General features: G+C 36.5%; 1 protein-coding gene across 1 annotated transcript in view; it reads left to right on the top strand.

The window, feature by feature from the left end:
• MAN2A1 (mannosidase alpha class 2A member 1) overlaps nucleotides 1–21,905 on the top strand; it is a 162,441-nt gene that overhangs the window by 119,418 nt on the left and 21,118 nt on the right. Inside the window, exons 16-19 of the mRNA XM_080678363.1 lie at nucleotides 528–642; nucleotides 14,225–14,358; nucleotides 17,360–17,501; nucleotides 20,297–20,430. Coding sequence (XP_080534489.1) covers nucleotides 528–642; nucleotides 14,225–14,358; nucleotides 17,360–17,501; nucleotides 20,297–20,430 — 525 coding nt within the window. The remainder of the gene's footprint in view (nucleotides 1–527; nucleotides 643–14,224; nucleotides 14,359–17,359; nucleotides 17,502–20,296; nucleotides 20,431–21,905) is intronic.

Genomic DNA, 21,905 nt, shown 5'->3' with positions numbered 1-21,905 from the left:
TATAAGTTTGCTTTATATTCAGCTAGCTCTTTCAAGTAAAAGGGCAGTGTATTTATAGGGTAGTAAACCTATCTGTGATTAAACTGTGTTTCTGAATCCTGTTTCCTGTTTGTTTAGATGACTCCCTGTGGTCATCCTTGCCACATGCCTGACCCTGGAACATTAGGGGGCCATAGTTACAATAAACGTTTGCCTGGGAAAATGTCACTGCTGCAGAACGAGCACTTTCTCTATAAGTAACATATGGACAAGAGAGAAGGACTTTAATCAGAAATTTTTATGGCTGGGAGGAATGTTTGTAAATCTAGACCAATCAAGTTGTAACATTTTTATTTTCTATTTTCAGTAATTATTGTATAATGAAAATTAATTTTATAGCAAATGCATATAATACTTTGTAAGGTTTTCACTTAAAATTACAAATATCAGGTGATATGAATTTGCCATTTTGGAAACATTTATAATAAACATTTCTTGGAAAATTTGAAAGCCAAAATATTTTTCTAAAAATGTCATTTTCTCTTCAGCCTTATGTTTACACAACCCAACCCCTTGTCAGAGTACAACGTGGAAGGTTTTATTCGGACGTAACTTGCTTTTTTGAACATGTTACCCATAGTGTCCGACTGTACAACATACAGGGTAAGAAAACAGAGAAATGTGGTTGTGATATATGTGTAATGATTCTTGAATCCTTGCTTTCCTTGTGTTGTATTTAATAAATTAGAAGTTGGGTTTTAGAAATGGTCTAAACATCATCTTGACATCATACTTACTATATGATTTAAAATATAATATTTACCATTTGATAATAAAAAGTGGTAAAACATTTAATTCTACGCTACATATACATGTTCTACCGTCACATTTGTCTTAGTTATGAGCTCAATTTTATTTCTAAGATCTAAAAATAGTGTAGCTTATTTTATTTTATTTTATAGAATGGAAATTATGTCAGCTATGGCTTTCAATTAGTGGGTCCCTGATACATACACACACATACACACACACACACACCCCCCACAGACACACCCCCCCCCATACACACACACTGCCTTAAATGTAGAATGTTTTGCAATAGCATGCATCACTGGAATTTAACTTTAAAATAATGTTCTAAACTAATTCTCTTTGTTCACTACTCTTCAGCTATTAGAGTATATGATCAGGCAATTGTTGATTACTTTTAGGACAGTGTTAAGAAGCATATTTATTAATTAAGTGATAGAAATAACCTTTGATCCCCTTAGGAACTTAACTGTGGGCATTAGCATTAATCCTTCCATAGGATCTAGATCGAGTTGTGGTTCCCAAACACTCCCAGAGTTATATTATGTGCTATCATGTCGATTGATTTTTAATTCAGTGTTTTTAGGATAGAGTACTTTTCCAACCACAGATTTCATCCTAGTAGCTAGGCCATTTACCATTTATCAACTCTCTTAAAAAAAAACCTCATGAAAATGCCACTTTAGCTAAGCTGAAAAAAACTAGAAAGGAAAAATACTTTCCTCTGAGTCTTCATATAGGTAGATAATAAAGCATTATATAAAATAGTGATAAAATGTATAGGCAGGCACTGTTTTTAAGTATCGTGAGGAAGCAGAAAGGCATGCAATGTTCAGGGACTCTCTTAGCTGAAGTTTAATTTTCTAATTTCAGTGTCTAAATTTAATTTTGCTTTTTAAACAGATTTTTTAATATGTATTTTATTTTTTCCATCACCATTTATCCCCTCTATGCCTTTTCCCACCCCCCTTCCCCCTGCAGTCACCACACTCATGTCCATGTGCATGAGTTCTCTCTTTTTTTCCTTTTTTGCTCAATCCTCCCACCTCCCTAACACCTCCACCCCCCTCCATCAGAGGGCTTGCCTTTTATTAGAATTTCAAAGTTTAACAAAGTTTAACTTTGTCAAAGTATTAACAAAGTTTCCCATGTGATATGAGATATGTTCTCAGAATTAACTCATGCTTCATAGGTTACATCAAGAACTAACAGGTCTTCTAGAAGGTGGGAAAATTTATACTAGACACTAACGTTGTGTCCTAAATGTTTTCTACAGTTATCTGCAATTACTTTGCTACCTACAAGAAAGTCTGTAGTTCTGAAATAATCTTTTCCCAAAACCTCTAGTAAGTCAGAAATAATATTTGTAACCATCCCTTTGTACTTTTATATAAGCCATTATTTAACATCTTCTAGAGCTCCTAAATTACATTTTCAGCTACAGCCAGAAGTTTCACTTCCTGGGTACAAAATAGCATTATCATACAGGAGATATACTTACCTGCTTTTAAATTTGCTTAAAACTATTATTTTTTTTAATGGGAAAGTCCTTTCTTGAGTATAACCTTATGCACACTGATGCAGGCTTGTGTCATCAAGCTTGGTTTACCACTGTTTTGCATCAGTTCTATTTAGGGATAGGCTGTATCTCAGAGTGAGTGAGTAAGCCGCACATCAGAAAATCCCAACTTCTCAATCAAGTGTATTTGCTTACTTGCTTTGCTTTTATTTGTTTCTGTGACCTTCACTGCAGCGTCTTAGTTTTTTGAGTTGTTCAGGGGATCTGGATCTCAAATAGAGGGTTGTTTCTGTATGTTAGAGGGCCTGCTTCTGCTGCTATGGTCACTTGCTATCTTGCTTCAGTGGTCACTTTGGAAGTTAATAGGCTCTGATTTGTCTGTGTACTTATTCCAAGGAACAGTCCTTAGAACTGAGTGCTTGTATTTTCTCATCTCCCTATCTCTTCCTGTTCCCTAACTAGGCAGCTGGAAATGCCCAGCAGCTGAGTAGCAGGGAAGGGATTTTAACTGGCCCCTGGCCCTCCGTGGTGTCAGTGCTGGCTCTCTCAATAAGGCACTTAAAGTATTAGCATAACAAAAATAATAATAATAAATAAATATGCAGACCTCAGATTGCCTCTGGATGTCTCAGTAGTTGGAATAAATTTGAATGAAACATTTCCCCCCCTGATACTTTATTTTTGTGGCTTGAAAGCAGAAAGCCTCCAAAGTTTGCAGGAAATGACAAATAAGTAAGTTAGCATAATATGAAGTTAACATAGCTATGCCTCTCCAGATCAGTTTCACTGTACTTGCTTTGATTGAAATCTGAAATTGGCATATATAACTGTCAAACCCTGAGCATTTTTTTTCCAACATGAAGTTCGTTGGTGGGAGATGGAGCTACCAGATCACTAAAAGACTTTCTTGCAAACTGTATATCCCTCCATGTTTGTATTTGAACCTGTCTCTACAAGTCTCCTTCCTGGAAAAAATAAGCCCAATTGTGGAAACATAATACCTTTTCTCAGTAGCTTTTGTGACCCACTTCCATCTGTCCTTTTCTTTCATATGCCTTTGCAGGAGGGCTCAGGTGGTCTGATCCTGACTCAATGGGGTTTTAATCAGATCACTAATTAAGACCTACAACTGAGATGTGAAGTCTTCAGGGTGGGTGACTCTCTAGGTGTTCAAACTACCTGAAAGGGTTTGATTATGCTGCTCCAAAGCAAATGTATGAACAAATACTTAAAAGCTCTTCAATGTTTTAAACTTTGGCCTCATGTAAACCAGGCAGCTGGGTGATTGATCAAAATGCATAGACAGAATAAGGCTTTTCATCTTGGGTACAAAGGAAACTTCAGCCAACTTCCATGTTGTCATAGATTGGTTTTTGCTTAATATTTTTTCAATTAACAAAAGTACATATCCTCAAATTTAACTTATTTAACTATTTCTGAATATATGTTAATTTTGCCTCCTTTAAACTGAACACATGCAGTTATTTGGATAAGTATTGATGAGTATAGCCTGTTTGTTGTTAGTACCAAATTTATGAACCAGAAAGAAATGGGGCTTGGGATAGAGTCTATTACTGTTTTATGATTACATATCATAATTGTATTAGTTTACTAAACCAGATAATGATACAAAAGTCATTATTATCTCATCAATAAGGGTGAAAAAACAACACAGAAAATGAGTTAAAATTATGGGTTTTCTGTCTTTATTGAGTGTCAGATTCAGCTTACTTGAAGTGTTCTTTTAAAAGACTAAAGTAATGAAAACCTGACTAAATATCCTTACATTTCTTAATCTCTTTTTTACTTATTCTTTGGCTCTTCTCTCCCCAAAGTAACTTTTGTCCAAAGTAAGCTTCAGGAGAAAACAAAATCAAGCAACCCTTTCCAAATTATATAAACTACTAGAGGCCTGGTGCATGAAATTCGTGCACAGGTAGGGTCCCTAGGCCTGGCCAGCGATCAGGGCCAATCTGTGAGGCGACTGGCGGAGCGATAGGGGGGCCCTGCTGGCACCCGCCTTGGCTGGCCTGGGGCCTGCAGGCTGGGGGCAGCTCCTGCGTTGAGCATCTGCTCCTGGTGGTCAGTGTGCATCATAGTGACCAGTTCTTCTACCAGTCGTTCTGCTGTTCGGTCGATTTGCATATTAGGCTTTTATTATGTAGGATATAAGACTCACTTTCTTTAACTATAGGAAGACGAGGGGGTCAATTAGATATAGCCATCAAAGAATTATTACTGATTTTGAAACAAACTGAGGTGAGAGGGGCCTGGGTTCAACCCGCCTGCTGATTTTGTTTTTAGTTTGTTATTTAACTTTAGTTTTTCTATTTATGTTCTCTCTGGATGATGGAAATAATAAAAGGCACCGTTTAAAGTCTTTTTCTTAACATCACCTAAGTTATTAAAAAGCACTGTGTTTTTCTTTTCATTACCGTTTAGACATTACATTCAAAAGGTTTCTAGAAATAGTAAATTAGAGGAAATCCACTAGCTTTTAAAGCTCCAAAAGATCAGAGTGGTTTTAGAGATTTCTAATGAAACATAATGCTTTGCCTTAATGTCAGGTTAAATAAGAAATCTACTTCACAGAGATCACAATTTAATGAATACCTTTTGGAACTATTTCATGATTTCTAAAAGATTATTTAGTTTGTAGCAAATAACATTTTTCCAGAGGAAAATATGAGAGAGGTGGGGGTTCATTTTTCTTGTAATGTAATCATCTTTCATTAAATTGAAGCTTTAAATGTTACCAAATAGGATACTTTAGCTTTTGTTGTTAATCGTGGGTTGGAAGGTAGAAAACGATACAAGCAGAAGCCCCTATATCCCCTTGTGTTATATTTGATATTGTACCATCACAAAAAGTACATGCCTTGTGGTGACACAGTGATCAGTAAGTGACATTTGCTAGCTATGGCTTCATTTGTCTTCAGAGCTGTAATTATTAGACTTTGGTGCCCTAGTTTTCTGACATCAGCAGCGACTTTGAAGAATTATGTTGCTATGGGTTACCAATGTGTCATGTACATTTTCAGTGGCACAAAGTTTAGGTTCTAGATTTGTTATAATAATGTACCTTCAGGGTTTATTTTCTCCCCCCAGGACTGTGTTCTCCTATATAGGTGTGTGTTTGTGAGGGAGTGAGTGAGTCTGTATGTTTTAACCCTTACTTTTGCCTACTTTCCTCCAACATATTATAAGGGTACTATATGTAATGGATCTTGCTAAAAGAAAGCAACTAGCCTGAAGGTAAAATGTAATGAACTGCCATCAAAAATGTATGGAAGAAAAAACTTTCCTTTAGCTGAAATGACTTATATTTTTCTTGCATGGGAATATTTAGCAAAGAGAGGTTGCTTAGTTTTTTTCTATTTTGAATATATAACCAAAATGAATTCTAATATGACCCTTGACTTTTAGAGAATCAAAATGAACTTCATCTAGTTAAACAAATATGAGAATCACATTGGAATTAGAGATCTGAATCCTTAGTTTCACTGCTAAGCAAACTATAGACCTCGTTACTTAAACTGTAGAAAGACTAGATGACCAATTAGGTAGAACCATCTAATAGTCTTCACAAAACTTAGTGTCACATAAAGGCTCTCTGGTGCTTGACACCCTGCTTCTAAATTCATCTTCTGAGGTCATTTGAGTCTGGGTTCCCATCCCTTGGGGCCTCCAACTTGTAAACAAGGTCTCAGAGCTTCACTGAAGTTGTTTTTATTTCCATAAAAAGATTCATGAGGATATTAAAATGGTTTGCAATCAATCTCTCATTTTTTTCCGCTGGACTGAATTCCATAATTAGTTTGATTTAAGAGTAAAAAGCATTCAGTAAGTTATGGCTAGGCAGGCTTAGGTAATTAAGACATTTTTGGAATATCATGCAATTGACTGCTAAGGATTTTTTTCTGTTAATTGGAACTTTTAAAAATTGAAATAAGTTGCTATGTGTTGAATCTGATTATTCCCTACAGGCATGAAAGGAGAAGGTTATTTTAAGGAACTAGAAGCACTTTCTAGTTACACAAATTCAGAACTCAGAGGTTATCTTGGGGGCTGTTTGACAGCAGCTGCTGCATTGAAGGCACATCCTCTTAGCAAGGAAATAGCATCCCCCACAAATGTGTACTAACTCAGAAGGGCCCAGGGAAGGAAAACCCCAGGGAAGTACAGGGTTAATATTTCAGGCTCTGGAGTCAGCCCACCTGTAATTCAATTCCAATTCTCATCCCATGGGGATGCTTAGCAGCTGTATGATCTTGTACAGATTATTAACTAGCCTTGATTTCATTATTCTGACAATAACAAAGTCTACCTCATAGGACTGTTGGAGGAATAACTGAGTTAACATAAAGTTTGGCACTCACTAAGTGTTGTATCGCCTTAAGAGGATGTGTGACCAGATGAGTTAGACAACAAGTATTACAAGAGAGTCATCATTGAGGCTTGGGAGAGTTGAGGAAGATTTTAGATAAGGAATTGAATTGTTAAGATGCTAGGTCTTAGAGAAATGTCACTTGAATGGGCAAAAAGGAGGAAGACTATCATGAAGCATGAAGTGGGGTTGGTTAGATGAAATTCCCTTGTCTCTATAAGAATTTGAAGAACTCTGTCATTATGTGTTTTTTAAGTTGACACCTAGTTTTTCTTTATACTTCAATATTTTTCAAAATGTCTTTGTTCAGTCTTCACTGGAGTTAATTAAGGTAGATGAGAGGTATGCTATTGCTGCCTTTTTTTTTTTTTTTCTGTGAGTGAAAAAAGGAAGAACCCATGCCTCCCTGGCAGGCCCATTTCAGACAGATCATCTTGTGGGAATATATGGAAGTCACGCTTCTTGACAAAGTGCTTTGGAAAGGACCTTGTTCGGGAGAACAGGAAGTAGGCAAGTTCAGAATGACTGTCCCAGTATGTGAGGACATACTATCCTGATTATTCCAGCATTCTTCCCTCCCTTGTCCTAGGCCAGCCCAAGCCTGGATTGTGGGGAAGGTATAGAAATCTCTGGGGTTGTGAGCTGTTTTATTTACCTCCCAAGAAAAGGCTTCAGTTAGACCTGTCTCTTGAATTTAAAGAAATGTAACCAATGCAGGTATTTCCTCTAAATCAGAGCTTCCAAAAACCCCGTTGTTTCTTAAAATCAGTGTTTACTAGAAAAAACAAAGATAGCTTCCCAGTTTTGTAGTGTATTTCTTAATTATTAGGCCTTCAAGTATGTCATACCTAATTGTTATAACCTTTCACTAAAATTTGCAAAATATGATGGAAATTCTATACCCTTCCTATTATGCACTTACTGTTATGTGATTGTTGGAATTATTGAAATGAAAAGCTTAAAATATGTTGACTAGTGTCTAGCTGTTGCAAGTAGATCAATAAGTAGTGATGGTTATTTATCTAGGGCTTTATAAATAAAACAAACTGATCTATCATAATTTTCTTAAACTTGAGACTTGGAATGAAATTTGCTAAAATTTGTATTCATGAAAGCAGATGTTGAAATTTTCACTTGTGGAGAAATAATCAATGTGAATATTTACAGACTTGGAAATTAGTAGATACCTCAGAGGATAAATTAGATCTTATAATGGATAATAAGTTGACTAAGTCAACATGGAGAAAAGGTCATCTAATTGTGGGATCTATTACCATTTTTATTCTTGGTACTTTCAGATATGAGTACAATATTTTAAAATATATTCATGATAATATTTGATTTTTAGAAACATTTTTATGTTGACCTACTTAATTTATCTTTTTTGTGAGAATTGTTATTCAAGTATATGTGCTGAACTAAGCATTAATAACATAAGTGTCAACTCCCAGTTAAGTTAGATAAGTTCACAAAACTGTCACAAAAGTAAATACATAGTGGGGAAAAATATTTTTATATTTTTGATGACTTAAATACAAAACAATATCCTCTCAAAGTTGAAGGGAGGATATTTAAAATTAGAGCACCTATTTTTTTGCTACCTATTGTCCTATTTATGCTATAAAGTGATGATGGCTCAGTCACCTCTGTTCAGACACAGGTTTGAAGAAAAGGGATTATGAAAACAGATAGATAGCAAGGTTCCATTTTTCCCAAGAGCCCACATTTCTTTTTTATCCTCACCCAAGGGCATGCTTAGAGAGAGGAAAGGAGGGAGAGAGGAAAGGAGAGAGAAAAAGAGAGAAAGAGTGAGAGAGAGAGAGACACATTAGAGAGAGAAAAACATCGATCAGCTGCCTCTTGCACATGCCCCAACTGGGGATCAAACCCAAATCCAAGCATGTGCGCTGACCAGGAATTAAAATGGCAACTCTTCAGTGCACAGGATGATGATCAACCAACTGAGCCACTCCAGCCAGACCCAAGAGACCACATTTTAAGAACACTTACTAAAGACCTTGTTTTCAATCTTAGTTGTTTTTTCTAAGGACTTATTTTATATCTTAATGTCAAATTCCTGTTGAACTTTTGTTTGAAGATTTAAACACCTCTCTTACAGTTGTTTCTCATCATTACTTTTCATTTTCTTCGATGGGTGTGGGACACTTGCTGTTATAATTCCATCTTGATCTAATGACTTGTCCCAATTACACTTTTAGTGCCACTAAAATAGTATTTGATTCTTGCTTGGGTATGAGTGAGGTTCTCTTTTGTTCTGTGTTTTTCCCAAACTGCCGCTTCTCACTATTATAACCCTTTGAGTGTAGTGAAGTTGGAGTCTGATTTATCAGGTATATTCCTTAGTAAGTGTACTTTGTATTTCAAATTGCTATAGTAAGGTGATCTGGAGAGGTTGGGAGGGTTGGATCAACTGAGATTCTACAGTTGTGCATTGAATTAGGCTCTTCAGGTAGATTTTATAATAATATGACAGTTAACAGAGTAGATTGTGCAGAGGAAATGACACCTAGGATTCTCCGAAGGCCATCAGTTGCAGTGCAGAGCCCTCACCTCAGACTTTCCATCTACATTCCCTTCCTGAGTCATTTTCACCCTTACTGATGTTTCCTCCACCTCTTCTTTCAAATATAGGATGTATATCCGAGTTGTCCTCCAGTTTTACTCTTTGCTAGCGGAATACCCTTCTTGGTTTCCTTAAGACTGCTGCTAAACAACCAAGTCAGGAAGGTGATGGTCTTTCTTTTCTGTGTGCCCCTTCCTGAGCCACCCAGTAGGAGATGTCTCTAAAGGGACCAAGATCATTTTTAGAGTAACTCAAAGATCCTGAGGCTGTTGCACCCCTAAAGCATGTTCCCTATGATAGGGCCAACCTGACCCAACCCCTTGTCTACTTAGTTTCATTTTTTCCCCCTCCTTCTGAGAAAATATTCTTTTAAAAATGCTTCAGAATTATTTTTTATGTATATAAATACAAATAATATATATGTACTAGAGGCCCGGTGCACAAAAATTTGTGTACTGGGGAGTGTCCCTCAGCCCAGCCTGCACCCTCTCCAATCTGGGACCCCTCGGGGGATGTCCTACTGCCGGTTTAGGCCCGACCCCTGTGGGATCGGGCCTAAACCAGCAGTAGGACATCCTTCTCACAATCAGGGACTGCTGGCTCCCAACAGCTCGCCTGCCTGACAGCCTGATCACCCCCTAACCACTCCCCTGCTGGCCCGATCACCCCCAACTGCCCTCCCCTGCCAGCCTGGTCGCCCCCAAATGCCCTCCCCTGCTGGCCATCTTGTGGCATCCATCTTTGACCACATGAGGGCGGCCATCTTGTGCGAGGGTGTGAGGGTCAATTTGTATATTACCTCTTTATTATATAGGATACTCTTGACAAAAATTTCACACATTACAGATCTAAGGTAAAATTTCTCTGGAATCTGTGCCTGGCCTCTGTCCACTGCTCAGGAGAAATAATACCTGTCCTTTCCTGTGTTCTCTCTTTCTCTCTCTCTCCCTTTCTCTCTCTCTCACACACACACATACCTGTAAAAAATATAATATAGTAAACTCTCAATTTTGCAGACCTTGATTTAATGGACTTCGGATTTAATGGACAAAATTTCAAGTCTATATATCATATGTGAAAATTAACACCATGTTAATTTTAAAATGCTTTAAATCAAGATTTGCTTATAATTAAATTAACAGGTTATTTTTTTGTTGTTATTAATTCACTGTTATTTTTAGCAAATTTTAGTGAGTAGGCCATATGTTGGAAAAAACGTTGTGGTAATTTCGCTGATGAAATAAATATTACACAAATATTTATGTAAATAAAAACCTACTCTATTAACACATGATCACACTGCATCTCGAGAGGTAATTGGTTTCTGTTGTTGTGTGGCATGACTTTCTGCAGCATTTTTAATGCATGCCCATCGATGTTCCCACATGCTCTAAGCCTAGCCCCAGCCATGTGATTTGTTTACTCATGGTGGCTGGTGAATGCACGCATTTACTAGACCTATTCAGTATAAATTTAAAATTACAGTAATACAGGTAAAAAACTTTTCTGTGAAGTTAAACTTTTCAAACATACTTAATTTTTATTACACAAACATGTCTACATAAGTAAAAACATGTAAACTAACTAATTTGTCAATTTTTTAACATAGGTATTCGGAAAACCTACTTTATTAAATAATGGACTTCAGCCTTAACAGACACGCCCTTGCCTGAAATAGTCTGTTATATCGAGGTTTTACTATATCGTGTTTCTGTCTGTTTTCAGCATAAAGTTTATCATACTCTACAAGTACTGTATTAGTATTTTTCATCAGATCTTTCTTGGTCAGGACATCAAGAATGACCAGATCTTTCTTGGTCATTTCCCATGTCAGCTAATTTCTGCATGACAAGTGAGTCAGCACCTACCACATGCCCAAAACCTTCTTAAAAACTGTAATGCAAAGATGGTGTGTGGGACAGTCTGTGTTTGTGAGAAGCCAACAGGCTCTAGGGAGGAAAAAAAAAGTTGAGGAAAGACCCTTTTGGCATCTCTGTTATAGATATTCACCTGACTCTGTTCTTGGCATTGCCTGTGTTAATAAGGATAAACAATCTTCATTCTCTCTTCTCTAAGGCATAATGTGAGGCATTAACAGGAAGAGGGAACTTTTTTTTTTTTAACCTGGAAATAGCATCTTTCTGTCATCCCCATGGACTACTCTTATAAAGTAGTTACCATTTCCTTTCCCAGGATTGAAGCCCTAGCCATTCATGCTCAGGTAGAACTACTTTGGTTAAAATACCTTTTGCTGCCACATTCTGCAAAGACCCAGCAGGCCACTGGAACCACTGGATCTGTACCCCTGCTTCCCAGGGAGTTCTCCCCTCAGTCCTCTGAGCTGCTTTTGAAGTGTCATGGTACATACTCTTTCGGGAATTCTTGACACAATAAGAAAAGTTGGCAACCCTCTCTCTCCCTCACACATACTTAAAAAAATAATAATAAATTACCTTTGAAAACTCAGGGGTACCTCTTTGCTTTTATTACTATGACAGGTTTTATTTGGTTTATTCATATACATATAATAAGTTTGATCTTATTTTAAAAGTCTGTTCGGGCATAGAATTTAAATTAATGTCTTGCTGAATTTCGAATGAATATAGATGCTCCTTTTAAAGGAGCTTTAAGGACTTGTTGCCACAACAGGATCTGAGCATAATACTGAGCTTGAGAAAGATGATTTTCTCAACAGAAATAATTTATTATTGCTAGAGGTGATGTGAAATTATTAATTTTTTTCTGAAGCGTGTTTTCTGTAAATTTTTCCAGAGACACATGACTTGAAATTAATGACATTCTCTTTTGTTAAGACTTTATTTCATTTTTTGTATTCTGTTGACCCCTGAGAGAATATCCAATCAGGAGAGGAGAATACATAAAGCAGTGCTAAAAACCCTATAAATATGCCCAGTAGATAGAGTTTACTTGCCACCTTCTGTTTCCCCAGTGATTTGAGTACTGTCCTCCCTGGTGCTGCATTTTATGTTTGGAGCATTTTTGGTTCATTTATAAAAGCTTGCCTATTAAAATTCAATATACAACTCATTTGGTTTTTGAACAATATTATGGCTAATCTAAGCATACTGAAATGAAATTTGCATTTACAGTAATACATTTCCGAGTTCAAAGAAGATACTATTATTCTATCATCACTGTATGTGGTTTTATTTAACTTCCCAATAGTAGTGGAGATATATTTGGGTCAGCTGTCTTGGCAGGTTCTTCTGGTAATTCTCAGAAGGAAATACATATGTATATTTAACTGGCAGAGGTTAGTGGTTCAGACTGTGTCCATAAAGCAGGAGGGAAAGGCACCCCTTTCCCCCACTCATGTAGACCATACTCATAATAGCTTTATGATCATGGTAAGGAACTGAAGTTAGCTCTCACTGAGATTATTGAGTTGGAAGAGCAGCATCTACCAAAAAAGAACTTCAGTGAGCATTCTGAAAATCCTTAGCCCGTTTAGTATTTTCACCACATTATTTATGCTTTATAATTTCCAGTTTATTTTCACATAATTCTATAATTCCTGGACCAGCTACATTTCATTCTTTTCCACAAATCTCACAGATTCAAATTTCTTTTTGTTCACTGGGGATTTTTCTTGGCTCCTAGAAAAAGTCTTCCTTCCTTCTTTTCCTCCCCAGTTTTTTCTTACACATCCCTCTTTGTCTAATGAGTGCTGGCTTTCAGCAGAGTGGAAGATTGTGTGGGGAGTAGGGAGAAGCAGGTAATGAATAACAACTACAGGCAAGTAAGTGTCTTGGAATCTCAAAAAACTTCAGCTGTATGAAATAAGATAGGGTCAGTCTTTCTTCTTTTGATCACTTTCCTTCTTTGAAGATCTTGTAATACCTTACACATACTTAGTTCTGTATTAAGAGTGTTGTGTTTCTTCATAACTCCTCCCTGCATCCCTGAAATAGACCCAAGGCGTCACTGAGGACCTGACAAGCAGTTAGGGCAGCATGATAGAAATTAGTAAACACTTTAGGCTTAATAAAAAGAAAGTCTGACACATCTGGGACTTCTTCAATCTGTCCTCTGCTTTGTATAACAAAGGGCACAATGAATCACTCAAAAACAAGGGGTCCTAAGAGATACCAAACTCAATTAAAATTGCTTTAACTTCTGGGGAGTTCTCCAGATTATACTCTAAAGTAGTAATATGGCCCTGACCGGTTTGGCTCAGTGGATAGAGCGTCGGCCTGTGGACTGAAGGGTCCCGGGTTTGATTCCAGTCAAGGGCATGTACCTTGGTTGCGGGCACATCCCCAGTGGGGGGTGTGCAGGAGGCAGCTGATCGATGTTTCTCCCTCATCGATGTTTCTAACTCTCTGTCCCTCTCCCTTCCTCTCTGTAAAAAATCAATAAAATATATTTTTAAAAAAATAAAAATAAAGTAGTAATATGGAAATATCAGTTTTAGCTATAAATCATGTCTCTTTTCCTTGATATGATCATGGGCACTAATACACTGTCTCTTGAACCAACAGAGTATAAATTTCACCGCTTATAATTTCCAGTATGTGAGGAGAGAATGGTGAAGAAGTAGGCTTGAATGACTCTATTGGGGAACAGTGGTACAGATAAGAGGTGGACTGGCCTGGAATGGAGCTGACCTTTTCTCATTTAATGTCCTCTTTCCCCTCTAGAACTCATTGGAGAATAATTTGCATGTTATATTTCATCTGCATTTATCTCCACAAACCTCTTCATCTTTCTGTTAAGTTGTATGTGCCCCTGAATGAATGTTACCTACCATGCGATAATTTTAAAAAAAGGTGAATTGTAACACTGTTTAGCATATGAAAGTTGGTAAAGATAGGAGATAAAAAACAGGAAAACATATGCAACTTTGGAAAGAGTTCTGGAGAGTATATTTAAAAAATAGTGGGCAATAAATTTCTTTCTATTGTGTATATTCTTTTAAATTTAGGGATAGAAGGACAGTCTGTGGAAGTTTCCAATATTGTGGACATCCGAAAAGAATATAACCGTGAGATTGCAATGAGAATTTCTTCTAACATAAACAGCCAAAATAGATTTTATACAGACCTAAATGGATACCAGGTAATTTTCCTTTAAAATGTCTAAGTAATGGTTATGTGCGTGCGTAACTTTTATATATGGTAATGGCCAGTTAATTTTGCATTCTTTCAAAAATAGGCTTAAGGTCACAAATTATTTTTGAAATAAAACATTTTTTAACAAATACTTGTAGGTTCTTTATTAACTAGATTTCCAAAATTACGACAACTAACTAACTGATAGAGTATTTTATAAATCATCTATTTGTAAGAATTTATTTTTTCAAAGGAATATTTGGTGACAATTATGCATGTTAAATAACATGGTGCCAAAGTATATATGAATTTATCTAATATAAAGGAAACATCGTTAGGGATTGATGGATTACTTTTTTTTTTCTCATAAGAAGTTGGCCTATGCATATTTAGCTTATTCTATATGTATTTTTTAAATGTATAACCTAATAAAAAAGAATGTTTTCTTTCAGGAAGACTTGTCCCTTCTCTTTATTGGAGAGGAGGGTGTGTACCTTAATACACATACATATGTGCACATAGACATATGAATACAAACATATCTACTTAGAAATGTGAGTAGATACGTATTTAATCAAAAATTTTTTGAAACAGTAATGAGAAAATTGATTCGTAACATTTTTCAGATTGTCAATTCTCTAATTTAATAAAACTCTTTTGATTATTACCTAAATCTCTGTACTCAGAGTTAATGGGTGTGACATATATCTGAAATAATACTATTAAAAACATTAGCATGTTTTTGAGACATTAAAAGTTTAGAAATTTCTGGCTATGAATAGAAATAATTCCACAACAAATGCTTTTACTTTGTCTGATTTTCAATTCAAACGAGTGGACAGAATTGTGATAATTTTCTCTTTTACGATTTCCTGCAAAAGTTAAATTTAAACCTTTTCCAAAGCATAAAAATTGCAACGTATATTTTGAATTAACATGTTAATTTTACTACAGCTGTTTGGTTTTCAAATGAAGCCCCTACTTTATGGTGATTCATTTTCTTTGTATACAAAAGAAAGGCTTTCCTTAAAATCTTCAGAAGCAATTATTTGTATGTGTGGGTGTATACATGAATGAAAAAAACTTAGTAAAAATGAATAAAAATTTTCTTTTTAAAGATTGAGCATTTGAATAAATAGGAAAATATCATTTTTAAGTCTATAACCTAAATATTTCAGCTTTTAAAATAAGCTCTTTTTTAACCTTTGGAAAGACTGATACTTGGGAAAGACTAGAAATCTAGACCTACAGCTGTGGAGTGAGGGTAACAGCCACACAGTTGTGAGTTTTAAATGTCCTTTTTATTAAAAGTATATGAGTTAGCCTGGCCGGTGTGGCTCAGTGATTGAGCATCTATCTATGAACCAGGAGGTCACGGTTTGATTCCCAGTTGGGACACATGCCTGGTTGTGGGCTCGGTCCCCAGTGAGGGGGCCGGGGGATGCAGGAGGCAGCAGATCAATGATTCTCTCTTATCATTGATGTTTCTATCTCTCCCTCTCCTTTCCTCTCTGAAATCAATAAAAGTATATATTTTTTAAAAAGTATATGAGTTATTTGGAATGGGAAGATCAGGATTGGTAAGGAGAGATGGAGAATTCTTTTGAGCTAGCTTTTTATTTTACCTTTTTATAGTTGTTTCTTTACTAGTTTATGAATTTCTTGAGACTGTGATAAAAATTACCCCAAGCTGGATGGCTTAAAACAACAGGAATTATTCCCTCACAGTTTGGGACACTAGTGCTAAATCAAGGTGTCAGCAGGGCCACTTCCCTCCAGATGCTCTAGGGAAATAGCCTTCCTTGCCTCTTCTAGATTCTGGTAGGTTCAGGCCACCCTTGGTATACTTTGCCTTGTAAACACATCACTTCAATCTGTGTCTCCACTGTCACATGCTGTCTCCTTGTGTTTCTATACGTGTCCTTCTGTGTCCTGATTTTCCTCTTTTTATAAGAATACCAATCAATGGATTAGAGCCTACCCTAATCCAATGCAACTTGATTATATCAGCAGGGAACCTATTTCAAAATAAAATCACATTCATAGGTTCTGGGTGAACATGAATTTGTGAAGGCACTATTCAACACAACCAGTAAACGGAAAGATAGATTGCAGAGTTGTGGAGATTAAAGGTTTTATCTGTGAAATTCCCAGCACTGTGCCTGGTAATAATGGGTTCTCAATACATGTTCACTAATATGTTAACTTCTTTGCTTTAGTTTCATGTCAAATTTTTATGAGTTTAAAAGAAGAGATGACATTTTATGTGGTGTGAATAAGTTTCCCGATAACAGAGTCTCTGTTTGATCTCTCCTCCTGATGTTTGAGTGAGTCTCCTTGCCCCATACTGGCTTAGTGCACTGTCAGTCCCTCTCAGAAACTAAAATTGGGGTTGTATTTCACTCACTCAGATACTAGACCAAGAAAAATTAGAATTTGGAGCTGTCTACATTGGAACTAAACAAGAAAAGTGTGCATTGAATAGTTTATAACCATAAATATGCATTTGATTATTATAATGTAATATGTTAGAGGATTTGATGAGAAGGTCTGGGATACTTATTAAAACTGATTTTAGAAGAATTACAAGATATTTCTTGAAAGGGGATAAAGAGCTATTATGCTTAGCATTCATTACAAAAGCAGTATGTTAGATTTAGATAAAAAATGAATACTTAATACCCTTATAATTTGTATGCAAATAATGGAGAGCTAGAAGACTTTTGCTAAGGATATTTATTCTGAATTTAAATAGGAATGCCTATTTTAAAAATCTGGACAAGTTCTAAGTCTCTTAAAAATTGTTTTCTGAAATCCTTGTGATTTTTTTTATATTGTTTTGAATAATGTTTCAAGTTTTAAATTAGCTCTAACCTTGAACAAGAAAGGAAGCTGTTCCTTTTTCTCTCTGTAAGAAAAGTCATCTGTAGTCAATACTAATTTTTAAAAGTTCCTTGTAAATATCACTCAATTTTTTTTAAAAAAAATATGATTGTATGGTCTTATAGATTCAACCTAGAATGACAATGAACAAGTTGCCTCTTCAAGCAAATGTGTATCCGATGACCACAATGGCTTATATCCAGGATACCCAGCACCGCTTGACCCTGCTCTCTGCTCAGTCTTTAGGTGTATCGAGTTTGGAAAGTGGTATGTATTGTTTAGATTCTTTTTGCTCTTGTAAGTTTCAGTTCCAAGTGTATGACCTTTTTGCCAGTCACATGTATTAATTATCATCTCCACTTACCAGGTTTCTTTGGAGAACTAGACTATTAGTTCATTTTGGGTTTTGTGAGAATAACATAAAATGATTGATTTCCTCAATCTTAGGTGAAGAACAAGGACCTAAATTCTGAGAAACTGATTGTTTTTCAAGATCATTTACCTCACCTGATAGCCCATTGTTTGCAGAATGGGCTGTTGTGATTAAATGGATGCAGAAACTCCAACTGTAGATAACTTACTTAGTTCCAAAGCTGGGAGGTTACAGTTCAAATTTAGGTCCTCCTCTGAATCATGTTCTTCTGCACCACCACCCAAAAAAAGGAAGGGAGTAGAGATGATACAGATAGGGGGATATAGAGGTAACAGACATGACTTTAATGATTCCAAAGGAGAGAATGAGATGGAAAAAGAAAACAGTAGTAGATACTGATTAATTTTTGAAAAGTTTCTATTGAGACGCTTTTGTCTTTTATGATACATATTTTTAATTATCATTTATAGGTCATCAGTTGCTCTTCCTTCATTACATGCAGAGAGTTGCTAAGTGTCTTAAGGAGCTAGGCCAGTGGTCGGCAAACTGCAACTCGCGAGCCACATGCAGCTCTTTGGGCGAGTCTATTTTGAAGAAGTGGCATTAGAAGAAGTTTAAGTTTAAAAAATTTGACTCTCAAAAGAAATTTCAATCGTTGTACTGTTGATATTTGGCTCTGTTGACTAATGAATTTGCCGACCACTGAGCTAGGCAAATAAATGAGTTCAGATGCCTGGTGTAGTCTTTGACACTTTTTATATTAGGCATATACATACATTCTGTACTTCCACATACACACAAAAAATACTATTTCTCATTTTTCTTGTGGCCTGTACTAGACAAAATCATGCGATCATCCCATAAAGACATCATGAAGTCATAAAAATAATAATGGCCTCACATCAGGGATTCGGTCTGGATGGTGAGACATGAGCCACCTGGAGCAGCCCCATGTGCAGTGGGGTGGCCACTGCATAGTGCTAGTAAATTGTCTCCATGGGGAAAGGGGCCCAGTGTTTCCAAATGCTTCCGTTTTTAAAAGAGCCCAGAAATCTGGAATTTTATGTGAAGACTAGAGGCCCGATGCACGAAATTTGTGCATGGGTAGGGTCCCTAGGCCTGGCCATCGATCAGGGCTGATCAGGTTCCCCTTCTCCTCCTTCCCTTGCCACCTGCCTCCCCACCTCCCCGCCTCCTCCTTCCCTTGCTCCCTGAGTGCCCTGCTCCCGCTGCTGGTAGCCTGCCATGTTTTGCGCCACCCTCTGGTGGTCAGCACACGTCATAGTGAGCAATCGAACTCCCGGTCTTCCAGTCGAACTCCTGAGGAGACACTTTGCACATTAGCCTTTTATATATATAGATGCCCAATCTGTAAATGTTGGCTTAATTTTTTCCAATATCAGAACATAAAACATCCTTGTGCCAGATGTGACTTTTGACCCACCCATTTTTAAACCTGCCTTAAATTCTCAAAGGTGGGCTCTAAACAGGGTCGAGTCATTAGGACTCAAGCAATCATGAGCCATAAGTCTTCTCTCACTTCCCTCCTCTGCCCCTGCCATAGACATCCAGATACCCTACTGCTTGAATAGTTACAGACATGAAAACTATTTAGATTAGTGTCACTTATTATATTGACTAACATTTCCTGGCAGGGAGAAGAGTTAGTAATTGCCAAGAGATTGATGTACTAATTTGGGTGTGAAGTGATCAAACTCTAATTGTCCTCATAGGCATGGAGCCAGTTAGTCCCAGTGCCTGAAGAAAGGTTCTAGACTAGACAGTTGTCTTCTAAAATATGGAGGAGTGACAACAAAATGTTTGGTCATTTTATCTACTGGATACCCAAACTAAGAAAGAAAGAGTTGATTTGACTATGTAAGAGTAATAGTTATTAAAATATTTTATGTATATTCAGCTCTTTTATGCTAAATGGTCATTTAATAAGTAACAAATGTGAATGAATGGATGAATAAACTTTAGGGGTTTTTTTTTAGTATAATCTCAAATATATAATGACTGGATTTCTTTATTTTTCTTTTTTTTTAATTTTTATACTCATAACCTAACCATTAGCTTACAATTTAAATTAGAGGAGATGTGAAATTATTGCACAGCAAATAAAGGAACCACTGTGACCCCTCTTGGAGCCAGAGGAAATAGGACAGTGGTGAAGCTGCTAACATAATCTCGGAGAGAAGGGGGTTCATGGTAGGAGTTACCAAATCCCAGGGCTTCTTCAGGGATCAACACATATCAAGTAACCTAAATATTTCAAGTCCTAGTTAGATCCTACCCATCTGTATTTGTTTTATTACTCCCTGTGTGCTGTGCATTTTGAAATGAGCCCCATAAACATTTTTAAATTCCAGATGGTGACACCAAAAATTTTGAAGGCTTAATTTACACTTTAATTTTTGAATTTCAGATTAATACTTATTTAAAGTTTTAATTTTTATCTGTTTTTAAATTTCTTACCAGATTTTACTAGACATCAATGAATAAAAGTAGAAATGTAATCATGGTTTTATACTGGCTACCTTAAGCCATTATTGAGAAAAAGTTGTATAGATTTGTCTTCTTGACTAAAGGAGAAACTTGAATCAAGACTGTGCCTGAACTTACATGTTCCTCATTGGATGTTTGTATTAAATAACCCTGGCCAATTTTTTGTTGGTTTTTTTCGTAGGTCAGATTGAAGTTATCATGGATCGAAGACTCATGCAAGATGATAATCGTGGGCTTGAGCAAGGTGTCCATGACAACAAGATTACAGCTAATTTATTTCGAATACTACTAGAAAAAAGAACTGTTGTGAATATGGTAGGAAAAAAAATAATGTGTTATCCACAATTTGAAATTGTGACTTTACACTTATTTATTTTTTACAATTTTCAATATAGTGATTTAAAATAGATTTAGCCTATATTCACAAGAAAGAGAATTTCAGTTTTATACACATACACACATATAATGTAAGATTTGCATTTATGTCATTTTAATTTTTTTCTTATTATGTAGATATAAAGTAAGGTTAAGAAATCAGTTTGGGTGAAATTTCCTGAAATTATTTTGAAAGTGTGCGTTAAAGAATAGAGCTTAGTAACCTATTTAGGAGATTAAATTTGATTAGTAAAATGGATTTGAAACCTTAATGTACTTATTTTAGTCTTAAACTCATCAATTGAAAATGGATTTACTTGTCTGTCTTCTTGTTCAGTTTTCATTCTTTGAAGTCAAAGTCCAATATTCCATGTCTGGCCAAAGATCAGTTGGACATAAACCAAACTGACAATATGCTTCTTCAAGTGCCAATAAAGTACCTCAGAGTCCTTCATAAATTACTAATTACCAGCTCAAGTGGCCCTTGAGATGGTCTTTTTACTCCTCTTTCTCTCTTTCTGCACTCATTTCAAATCTTTCTACTATTTCAGCCATGTATACTTATAGAGAGCCATTCGACAATGCTCGCTATTCTAGATACCAAGCATCAACTCCCGCCCTTTCTTTCTTTCCTCATGTTACAGTAGAGACATTTACCTTCCTTTCTTCTTAGGCCAGTGCCTCTGTTTGTCCTTGGAACTTGGCTTAATCTCCCTCCTCAAGATCCTGTTACTAGGTATTCTCCCTCCTTACCTCCCCCTGCCCCTCACAGGAAATCCTTTCTATTCCCTTTTAAACACTCTATTTTCTCCCATTAAAACTTAAAACAGAAAACAGCCCTCACTCAGATTCTCATTTCCAAATCTCATTTCCTATCTCCCCTACCATCTTGAGTCAGAATTTATAAGATAGGATTATTTTATCACTTTCTTCTCACACTTAATTTATTTGAATCTGGCATTAGCCTCCATCATACACTCTTGCCAATGTCACTAGATGCAGCAGAGTCTATCTAGATGATGCACTAGATCAGTGGTCGGCAAACCGCAGCTTGCAAGCCACATGCGGCTCTTTGGCCCCTTGAGTGTGGCTCTTCTACAAAATACCACGGCCTGGGCAAGTCTATTTTGAAGAAGTGGCATTAGAAGAAGTTTAAGTTTAAAAAATTTGGCTCTCAAAAGAAATTTCAATCGTTGTACTGTTGATATTTGGCTCTGTTGACTAATGAGTTTGCCGACCACTGCACTAGATGATGCAGTTCGCTTACTTCACCTTTCAGCAGCATTGGACACTGACCATTGTCACTTCTTAAAACGCTGTCCAGCCAGGGCTTCCATGGCACCACACTCAGTAGGTTTGTTTCCTTCCTCTGGGGCAGTTCTTTCTCTATAGCTCTTACAGTTCTTTAGTTCTCA

The sequence above is a fragment of the Plecotus auritus genome (genome assembly GCF_963455305.1).
Source record: "Plecotus auritus genome assembly, chromosome: 7".
Taxonomy (NCBI): domain Eukaryota; kingdom Metazoa; phylum Chordata; class Mammalia; order Chiroptera; family Vespertilionidae; genus Plecotus; species Plecotus auritus.
The sequence above is the reverse complement of the archived record's forward strand: the minus strand, read 5'-3'. Positions and strand labels throughout refer to the sequence as shown.